General features: G+C 41.1%; 1 protein-coding gene across 2 annotated transcripts in view; it reads left to right on the top strand.

The window, feature by feature from the left end:
* The first annotated feature begins 8,027 nt into the window (after positions 1-8,027).
* Positions 8,028-11,567, top strand: part of LOC113155170 (toll-like receptor 13) — a 4,627-nt gene continuing 1,087 nt past the window's right edge. For both annotated transcript variants that reach the window (XM_026349730.1, XM_026349731.1), the window contains exons 1-2: positions 8,028-8,064; positions 8,964-11,550. In XM_026349730.1, coding sequence (XP_026205515.1) covers positions 9,051-11,550 — 2,500 coding nt within the window. In that variant the 5' untranslated portion in view covers positions 8,028-8,064; positions 8,964-9,050. The remainder of the gene's footprint in view (positions 8,065-8,963; positions 11,551-11,567) is intronic.

Here is an 11,567-nt window from a genome sequence, read left to right as displayed (position 1 = left end):
AAAAAGAGATGTGAAACCTCTGTGCTGCAAAACTTTCTAAATATATTTGAACTGTTAAAACCAACAGAACTAAGTCTTACAACACAAGGTGGTGAAATTACAACAGTTACACCCTGAGATGTGAAATACTCCAAGTAAACGTTAGCTCAGAAATGACTTTACTAAATTCATACATGACAATTAGCTGAAGTGCTTTTCCTAAAAACACATCAATACCGAGCACTGAAGGTATCACAGTGACTCCTGCGCATTCGTTCCTGTCAAAACGACCAAGCCTGTGTAAAGTCCATCCATCGTTATCCTGACCTCTAAAGGTTTTCAACAGTGCTAGCGTCTATCCGAGCTGTCATTGGACGAGAGGTGGGGTGCACGCTGGACAGGTGTGTTACAGGACTGACATACAGAGACAGACAACCGTTCACACACGACCAACTAGCCTAACCTAGAGGAATCCAGAGTACCTAGAGAAAAGCCATGTCGACATGAGGAGACATGCAACATGTGTTGAAAATAAAGGCACAGTTCAGTAAAAATCCTGCAGCGTCCTTCAGGGACTGGGTAGAAACCTGTCATTCTGTTCACCTGACATCGAAACATTGGAGCTAACTGAAACTTCTTTTGAGGTTTGTTGTGTTACTTGCTTTGATAGTTAGACTTGATTTAATGTTGTATCTGTTTTGTATTACAGGTGTATCCCTGTCTCCTGTCTGGAGTTGGGTTAGTTATGTTTGGTTTAGTGTGTGTTTAGTTGACTTGATCTTTTTAGTCTTGACTTTTGTTAGTTTCCATGAAGTTGTAATGAACTATGCTTTAGTTAACTATTTAAATTATGAACTGTTTGTCCTTTGTCTTTTCTAAATACTGATCATTCGTCTCTTCCCTGTGGACATTACAGTTTCTCTTCCATAGCTTCAGGTGTAAAGTGGAACTAACTGGACCATACAGTTGTGGTCTCTAACCACTCGGTTCCTGTTTGTACCTTCTTCATCCTGTCCTTTGGCCTACACTTTGCCCTTTGCTTGCTGTTGCTTTGAAACAATTTCCAATGCCTAAAGGGTCAGAGGTCACACAGGAATAAAATACATCCAGCAACTTCTACATCCAATGAAATGTTAAGACTAATTCTGGACATCAAACCCATCTCTGCTGTAGAAAAGTGCTGTACTCTGGTGATTTTCTGTTATTCGTGTCATTTAATCTTTACCTCCATCTGAGCCTGGACACCACTGACAGGTGATAATTACACCTTGGTGTCGCCCTTTTTCATTAAAGTGAAACTTGTTAATTAGCTTCAGTCCTCCCACAGCTTTCATCTCCCCTCATCTCTTGTCTCTTATTTTATCTTCTCTTTACGTCTGAGAAGGTTCTTCTGTGTTTGAACTTGTAAATGAGACTTTCTGTCATGGCCTCCCACAGGGGGCTTCTGGGTAACGCAGTTCAAAGAGAGGAGGAGGTGACAGTGGTTAATAACCTTCTAGGTGATGTTGTCTACTTTCATGTAAAGTTTTATTTCGTCTTCAGTTGAAAGGAATAAGACAGTGATGTTAAAAGAACCATCATGAATAAAACTTACATTACAATTACATGGTTAGTTGAATTGTTACCATGGTAACAACATGTATATTATTTATTTTATTATTTCCATAGAATCATGTTAATCTCGTTGTACGATGTTACAATGACAATAAAGTTTATCTTTATCTTTATCTTTATGTTTAAATAAAATGTTTTTGAATTATATATTTCATCGTGCTCATCCCTACCTATGACCTTTCACCTAAACAAGTCAGTTACAGAACTTGGCCTCGTAAACAGTAGTTCTTTAAAAAACAAAGCACAAGATGTTCTGGAGGTTCTACGAGGAACTTGTTGTTAAACCTTGATTTGAGATGAATATACTCACGGTTTTATTACCATGACAACACAGTGATAATATTCACACCATTACCTCGGCTCATGTGTCATTCTCCTCCTTTGACAGGAAGTCTGAAGAGGCTGCTCATTGATTATGCACATATTCATGAAGTAGACATGCTAATGAGAGCAGCCGCCCACTCAGAAGGAGGTCACACACTGGTTAAGATTACTGACTTCCCACAGTCCTCCTGGGACTCCATCTGTCTGTTGAACACACACACAGAGCCTGCTGGAAGCAGTGTGTGTGTTAGTACTGTAAGTATTGTTGTGATGACCTTCATGGCGGTCTGTAGTTTTCACTTCCTGCAGATTCACCCTTAATTAAAAACTCCCAGGGCGAGATCAACGTGTCTATTAACAAGAACCAGCAAATAGAACTGAGTCAGAGGAAGCACCTTTGATTTCTCAGACGTGACCAGGTCCGGTCTGCTCCACAGACGGGTTTCAGTCTTTTCTTTTATTCCTGGCGTCTTTCAGTTTTCAGTCTAATTTTCCTGCTGCTTTGTGTCGTTCGACTTTTCTTTTCCTCATCCCGTCTCCTCTCTGCTCGTTAGCTCCATAACGAGAAGAGGAGTCACCTTCAGCTGCTGCTCTTCACATTTACATCCTGCTCATCCATATTCCACATCAAACCTCCGAGGAGCCTCACCTGAGATTAAAGCACCTCTCCACTCACAGGTTCACACACTGAGCAGTAATGTGACGGTGGAGCAAGGCACCAGGACTGCCAGGGTTAATGGTTCAAGTCCCACAGGGAGCCAACGATGGACATAAGGGCAGGTATTCTTAATGAGGCAGGGATCATATAAATTTAAAGAGTTTAAATTCTCCTGAGACTAAAAGAGGACGTGAACTGTTTCTGCTTTTTATGACCCAGTTTTAAACTGAAACTCCTTCTGTGTTGCTGTTGATGTTTCATCCTTTATATGAAGCAGATCATTAGTTTTTGGATGTGCGAACTGCGGCTGCAGGAGGTTTTATGAGGTTGGTTCAGTGATGTTATCAGAAAATCTGATGAATCCAGAAGTGCCTAGCTGTCAGTCAGACTGTGTACAGGAAAAAAGGACGACGTTAATGAATAGAAGAGAAGCACAGTGATATTAAACTTCAGATGTTTTATTATAAATTGATCTCAGAGAGGTGAGTTAAAGGAGGATCGCGTCCAAAGTCACTGAGGGGATAATGTTTTAGATCTGATATTGCACGAAATGTCAAATGTGAAGCTCCGGTCCCACAGACATAGAAGCTCTGTGATTTATGTCACAGATCAATATTTGGACAGGTCTAATCCAAATAAAGCGACTCTGATGAATAGTGAGTGGGTATCAGGTGAGAGGCCAAACAGAAATCCTAAATCACAGCTCACTAAACTTCTAAACTTCTCACTGATGGTTGAACTTACATACACGGCTATGACCTTGGTTCCATGTGAGTGGTTCTCGTTGTAGGGGTACGTAGTGTAGACCTGAAACTAAAGAACATTTAAAAACAGGTTCTGCAGTTCAAGAAGCATCAGTTTTAATAAGACTTAGAATCAAACTGCAGGTTAAAAGAACAGTGATAATGTTTTACATCAGACACGCAGCCAATACATTTCTATTTTAATGAATCAACCACAGCCCCGTACAAGCTCCTTTGTTACTCCTGCTCTCGATTGTTGAGTTTGAACTTCCTGCTTCCGTTCACAGAGCCACAGTGACTGTGTGTGACCGACACTTTGTACTGAACCCAAACACCTGTGTCGTCTGTGTAGATGCAGGACCGAGGTTTCCACACTACACTGTGTGGAGACTACATGAGGAGACTTCATTCTGCCTTTCGATGGAGCAAGACTTGTTCACTCTACAACGATCAGTCTGTAGACTGTAACTGTCCTGTAGACCGTCTATTCCTGTCTGCTATTGTCTTTTAATGATGCTACTTCTTTGCTAACTGCTGTTTGTAGACTTTCCAGCTCTGATCATCCACAAACATGCTGTAGCAGGAACTGGCCTCATCTCTGAGGTCAGCAGAGGGGAGGCCACGGGGTTCAGTTTCTACATCTCAGCTAAATGGAGAAGCTCTGTGGTGTTAACAGAGGCTTCAAATTTAGTCATTTCACAGTCTGAAGCATATTTTCATTCTCTACGTCTGTTTTCCTGTGTTTACACAAGTTTATCGGTTTCTAAGGCCCTTCAAGGCAGTGCATTGGTTTCTAAGGCCCTTCAAGGCAGTGCATTGGTTTCTAAGGCCCTTCAAGGCAGTGCATTGGTTTCTATTTGTAGCTGACAGAGATTTGACATAAGAAACACCAACAAATAATAGTAAAAACGTGTTTGGAAGCATAAATGTAAATTTGTGGGTTTAATTCTGTGTTTTGAAATTAATGAAAAGTTATCAGTGCTTGAAATACTTGGAGATCTCACTCTTTCCATCTGCATCTAAAAGAGTAATAACTCCTTGTGCTTCGTGACGATAGAAATTTATTTACAGTCTAAAGACAGTTTGTTGGTTTTCAAGCAGCTCTTACAGAGTGAAGTGAGGCGGTCGTCATGTGGAGAAGAGTCCTTCAGACACATTTCACACCTAAACACATTTAGTGAAAACAAACCCAGACATCATAAAAAGCCTCAAGAGCCTGAATTTTCCATTACAAGCATTCATCAGCCGACAACAAGTGAGCAGTTTGAAGAGGTTTAAGGACACTTTATAGCGATCTCAGCAGTTTCCAGGCTCCATCACCATAAAACTAGTCCAACATTTAATATTAGGAAAACTCTAAATGTTGATTTAAATCGTTTCAGATATTGTGAGCACATAGAGGTGGTTTTACCCTCAGAATAAGAGTCAACCTGCCTTAAACTAACTTTCTGCAGCTTTTGACTCATAATTCAACACAGTTCTGTCAGAACAGCAATGATGCTCAATGTAATGCCCTTAAAAAAATAATACATTAGTTTAAGGCAAGTGGAGACAACCCCACTACCGCCCTGCTTGTTTTCCAACCACTCCTGCACTTACAGCATCTGAATGACTGATTCTGACTGATGTTTTTAATTTTATTAACTGGAGTCAAAGTAAGTTCTTTTGGGATTTTAATAAAGTTGAGCTATGGAGTGAAAGGAGAGGGACACTGAGAGGGTCAGGTGGAAAAGGAGCTGAGTAAAATGGTAGAGTTCAAGTAAGTAGAGACACAATGTCAGAATATCCAGGTGAGCCCAGCACACAGAAAAATCCCAATCCACAATCCTCCTAATGAAGCCAGAATCCCAAATCATCAAAACATCCAAAATCATCAAGATCCAGAAAAGTTCTCCAGTACAAACCATAAAAAGGCAGAATCAAGGTGGACCAGGTGAAGGAGAGGGAGGCGTTGGGAAGCTACCACTGATGCCAAACCAAAACCAGCAGAGGAAACCAGAGCAAAGCTGCAGGACAGACAAGATAATCAGGTACCAGCACGAGTCTCCTCAGTTTGTGTTTGGTTAAAAAAGAAATATAAAACTCGGAGTCTTACTGACTTCAAGAACTACGTCACAGACAAATATTGAAAAACTCTAAGGTCGACTTTATTAACCTGACAGCTGCAGCGATACGGTGAAGCATGGAGAAGAACAGAGGGATTACTGATGATTAGAAAGCTGAGCCCATTTTGTCTTCCAGAGCGTAATCCAGCACCGGACCACGACTCCATCAACAAAAGCCTCCAAAATCCAAACCTGCCTTTAAATAGCTGGTGAATGGCAGCACAGAGCTTTACCTTCTCTGTCTCCTCCCTTTCTACAGGAAGTGGGAATGAAGAAAAACCTGGAACATCCAAAGGGAAGGCTTCAGATTCATGTTTTTATTTTGTCAAGGAAGGGACAGGGTGCCCCCATCCCTGCTGCCTCTATTCACATTCAGCTTCCAGCTTATAAATAGATGAAATGTTAATGCAGTTCTTTGATGGGAGGACTTCCTGCAGATAAATCTTCAGAGGTAGGTGACGGGAACATACAGCTGGAAACAGACAGAATGATATCAGATCTGCGGCGGCCATGTTGGAGGTCGTGAAAGACGATTGTGCTTCTGTCATCGTCACAGGTTTGAAAAGGAAAAGCTAAAAAGGAAGAAGCTTCTATTTTTTACACAGTCTGGGTCTTTTTTACAGTTTAACCTTCTCTTCATGTCAGACAGGAACTCTGAGTCAGTGTAATGCTCAGTACAGCACCGGTACAGTCACTCCGTGGTCATTCTGGGTCTTTTTCAGTCGGAGTCTGTATAGAAAGGTGGGGGGGGGGCTCTTTAAATGTCTGTGCCTCGACCTCGTGTCTATGTGGAACCAGGTGAGACACACAGACATCAGGTCACCCTCTTAGACTTCTAGTCTGACTGAACTTGCTGGTTTGACTGAGGGGTGGGACCGACTTGTTGTTCGCTGCACAGTGAATCAATTTCAGCAGCAGGGAAGTGGAGACAGTGACTGTGAGGACGGTTGGTGAACTTCCTGTTGGTCATTGTACCAAGAGAACCCACGTTACTTCCTGTCTTCTTTTACAACACACAAGCAAATGTCATCCTCATTTAACTGAAGTGGTCTATTAAGATAAAACTAGTGAGTTTAGTCAAAGCATGAATGATTTAATCTGACGTTTAGTTTGAAATGAAACAAGGACCTTTACAGAAAATTGATGCTGATGATGATAATAAGAGATAATTGAACAGAGAAGGTTTGTAGCTGCTTCAGATTCTGTTCAGTCCAAGTGGTTTATGTGTACGAACAGCTTCTTCTTCATTAATTAAATATGGCTCTAGTTGAGAACACAGAAACAATTTACTGTACCGCTCACTAACAGCAGTTTGGTCATTAGACAAATCTAAGTGCTGAAACATTAAGTGACAAAATAAAAATAAGTGCTGGTACTAGTGGAAGACTAGTCACAAACATATTACATCCAATCGGTTTCAGATTCTAAATACAGAGCTCTACATGCTGTGATCAAACTAAATGTACAAGTGTTTGGTCACACAACGTGTTTGAATATTATCTGTCACAAGAGACCAGAGACATGAATTTAATCCTCAGGGTTAAAGAACAGGACCCGTTTTCTTTTGGTCTGATATTTTCAGCCTGTGCACATTAACTCTGATCTCTGTCTAGTTTGTGTTTGAGCCATGAAACAGAATATGATGTGTTTGGTATTTCTGCTGACTCTGAGCTTTAATCCTCTCCACTGAAGAACCATCATGTGGCATTTGGTTTTCACCGCTGCACCTCTGCTGTGGGCGAACGTGCCTTTAAATCTGGGAAGTACTATTCAAGGTCATCTAACTGTGGCCTCACACCACAGGCTGCATCCAAACCAGTGAAATGTACTAAACAGGGCTTTGCAACAATGTGGAAGTTAATGTGTAGCAGGAAAAAAAGGTGTAATGTAACAGTTCAGCAACTATAATACAACTAATCTCAAATATCAGTCAACGTGCTGCTTTAACAAAAGCTCCTCCAGAGGTTTCAAGGTTGATTTGAACCTTGAAAACAGGCTCATGCTGTGGTGGAGAAAGTCCTTTACTATACATTTACTACTAAAATTCCAAATATCTGCAGGTATCTCTAACTACTTTTCATTGTCAAACGTGCATAAAGACCTGATACATCTCTTGAATTTTAAAGGTACATTTCCACTGGATGTTGTTGTGGTGTGTCAACTAAAAACATTCATGTTTCGACTAAAACCATCGGCTGAGACTCTTGGACAGTGGCACAAATTCTTTAAAATGCAGTGAAAATAAATATAAAAATCTAAATATACAACTGTTGTGAACGCTGCGGTTTTGCTAAAACCTTCCATCAGTCAGTTCTTCACCTGAGTTTGTCTAATATATTCTGATCATGCTGCTAAAACCAGTACAGTTCAAAGCTGATTTATCAGCATCAGGGCTTCATCACAAACAGCAGAAATCTGTCAGCAGCTCAAGAACATCTGCTGTAAAAACATCTTTTTGTGTTTGTGGGGTTAAAGAAATAATTTTAATATAAAGTCAGTGAAGTGATGCTGTCAGATCTAAAGACCGGCCACCACCTCAGCTCCTCTACTGCTGCAGTAGAAATATTAGGGAACTGACACGAAGGCTCTGTGTTCAATGCTGAGCTCTGACAGCTGGGACGTGGCACTCTACAGAAGTACTGTGAGTATTAGAAGTATTTATTCATCTGTCGAGCTGCTGTACTTTAATATTTCTAGAACTGTGAGGTAACAAAAACTGAATCCTGATCAAATGCAGCACCTTAAACACACAAACACTTCAATTCTTCTTATTTCACAGTCGCACACACTAACGGCTGTGAGCCACACCATCACACTGGGGGACATGTCTGTGTTTTATTATGAATTATCATTATTTACATGTGGAAAAAATGACAAAGGTGATTTATATGTGTGCAGCTCCAGCCACAGTGAAGTAGGAACTTTAAATGTGAAAAATATAAGGAAGCAAAGAGCAGTAAAATCTATGTTACTTTAAAAACGGTACATAATATATCTGTATATATAATATTCTGCAGCTGTAAGCTGTCTTTTTTAGAAAAAACTATATTGTTATTGCTTAAATTTCAGACAGTAATATCACCAGTGTTGTTAAAATGAATTCTTTTTAAGGGATTTAAACAGCATCCTACATTTTGAAAACTGTGAAATAATAGTACAAATACATTAGTGGTGTCTTCAGTTGTGCATCAGCCTGTCCTGTCTTCTTGGAGGCTCTATGTTATTTACAGGAAGCAAAGTGAATGTGAAGTTTGGAGCAGGAGTCAAGTTTTTAAAAGCCGCTGGCTCTTTACAGCAGGACTTGCACAATCAAGTGTCTGTTCCATTCAAACAGCAACATGCACTCAGCTCCAGTTGTTGTTTGTGGAAGTGAGACTGAGAAAAATGGTTCCACACTAACAGTCTGTTGTTTTACAATCAATTTGTGAATTGACATTCATTTTGTAGCAAGAAAGTGTTTATGCGTATTTAAAATGTCAAAGTGTTTCTTCAGGATTTAAAATAATTCTCTGTAACATTTTCATTCTGCTTTTATTTCAGTGTTGTCTGCACATTAACATTCTTAAACATTAACTGCACGAACGCTCAGCTCACAACTGAACAATCATATCAGTCCAATGGTCCAAGATGCCACCAGGAGGACGTTCGTCACTGTGCTTCATTCTAAGACTTCTTGTCCTACTTCCGTTTGTTCTTCAGCCTTCATTGGCGTACTCACTGAAAAACTGCACCATCGATTACTCTGACGATCCTCTGGATGATGTTTTTGTGGACTGCTCAAGCCGTGAACTTGTTATCGTCCCTGATGACCTCCCCAGACATGTGACCTCAGTAAAACTCTTCCACAATCTGCTTAAAAAGATTCACAGGAAAGATTTTGGCAGCTTGTCAAAGCTGCGAAGTCTGAACCTGCAGGATAATTACATTACTCATGTGGACGATGGATCTTTCATCCATTTGGGTGCATTGACAACTCTTGATATCAGAAGTAACCGTCTCACTAACCTGACTGCGAACCTCTTTCAGGGACTGTCCAACCTCACGGTTCTTGTCCTCAGCACCAACCACATTAAGTTAATTCATACATCAGCCTTTCAGTTTCTGAGCAGCTTACAAACTGTAATGTTAGGATTCAACAACCTCCAACAAATCACTGACATTCAGCCCATTCTCCAGCTAGCACATCTACAAGAGCTGAGTATTAGCTATAATTTATTTACGTCCTTTGAGACCAAAGATCTGCAGCTTAGTAAATCCTCAGGGCTTAAAGTGTTGGATGTTTCTTATAATAAACTGAAGAAGTTCAGCATCACCACACCGATCTTTCCTCACCTACAATCCATAGACCTTTCTCGATGTGGTCAAGCTGGTGTCCTGAAGTGGGACATACCAGACAAGAGTTTACTGAGGAACATAACTCACCTGTATCTTGGAAACACTTTGATTCCTTTTGGTGAGATCCAACAAGTCCTGCAGAGTCTGGACTCACTGATGCATCTGAGACTGGATTATATGGAGAAGTTGATCCACAAACATCTCTTAGCTATAGTCTGCAAAATACCAACACTTAGGAAGCTGGATCTGTTTTGGAACAAGGTCCCCAATTTAAGTGCAAAACTTGTCTCCTGCTCTCAGCTCAGTGAACTTGACTTGTCCGATACTCACATGACTGAACTGTCTAAAGGTTCAGTACGGTCAATGAGGAGACTGAGGTCCCTGAACGTGGAGCACAACCTCCTCACCAAAGTGCCAGATGATGTTAGGAGCCTCTCCTCCCTTGAGATTCTGAATTTGAGTTACAATCTTATATCTGAGTTGAGCTGTGATGATTTCATCAACACAACACGACTCACTGAGCTTTATCTGACATCTAACTTCATTACCGAACTGAACAGGTGCATCTTTGAAAACTTCGATGACTTAAAGGTTTTGTATATGAGTGATAACATGATAAGGACATACGGACAGGTCTTTAACGTGGGCCCACCAAACCTTGTGTCTTTGGATTTGAGCAGAAACTTTGTATCTTGCTTTGATGATGGGGAATTTCAAGGATTAAGGTCCTTAAAATATTTGGACCTGGTGTCAAATTACATCGAAAGAATAAAACATGAGGCCTTTGATGGACTGAACAATCTGGAAACTCTTGTAGTATCTCTTCCTCTTGATTTCAGATATAACTTCCGAGGGTTACGTCACTTGGAAAATCTCACAGTCCATTTCAGTATGGGTGGGAGTTTCCAAAGTCCTCATGCAGATGATTATGAAGCTGTTTTTGATGTTGAGTGTTTGAAAGTTTTTACAATAATCTGCAGTGACTCTCACTCTGATATCTCCTTGGATGTACAGATTCTGCAGGCAATGAAACATTTAGAGGCCTTTACAGCTGATAACATCTCTGTTTCTGCACCAGATCCTATCACATTTCAATTCAACCCACAGCTCAAGAGACTAACAATCACAAGGACTGATCTGTCAGATCTGGATCCTGAACTGTTTCACCCAATTCCCAATCTGGAGGTCCTCGATTTTTCCAACTGTTATCTCAAGTCTTTGGATTTTCTAGCTCAGGTCGACCTCTCAGCACTCAGATATTTAAAAGTGACAGACAATGATCTGACAGTGATTAATGAGACGGTCTTCCAGTCTCTCCCTGCTCTAACATACCTGGACCTGGGCAATAACCCGTTCACCTGTGACTGTTCTAACGCTGGATTTATCCAGTGGGTGATGAGTAACGCCCAAACCCAGGTTGTCAACGCCCATCAGTACACCTGTTCCTTTCCTGTGGCTCAACAGGGGAGGAAGTTGTTAGAATTTAACACTGAGTCCTGTTGGATGGATGTCAGCTTCATCTGCTTCATTTCCAGCACCTGTCTGGTTGTTCTGACCCTCCTCTCATCCTTCATCTACCACTTTCTAAGATGGCAACTAGCCTACGGCTTCTACCTCTTCCTGGCCTTCCTCTATGACAGCAGGAAGAAGAAGAAGGGAACTCCTCATCAGTTTGACGCCTTCGTCTCCTACAACGTTCACGACGAGGCCTGGGTTTACAGAGAGATGCTTCCAGTGCTGGAGGAGGAGCAGGGCTGGAGACTCTGTCTGCACCACAGAGACTTCCAACCAGGTAAACCAGTTATGTCT

Source organism: Anabas testudineus, chromosome 11 (genome assembly GCF_900324465.2).
Source record: "Anabas testudineus chromosome 11, fAnaTes1.2, whole genome shotgun sequence".
NCBI lineage: Eukaryota > Metazoa > Chordata > Actinopteri > Anabantiformes > Anabantidae > Anabas > Anabas testudineus.
This window is presented reverse-complemented; position numbering and strand designations above follow the sequence as displayed.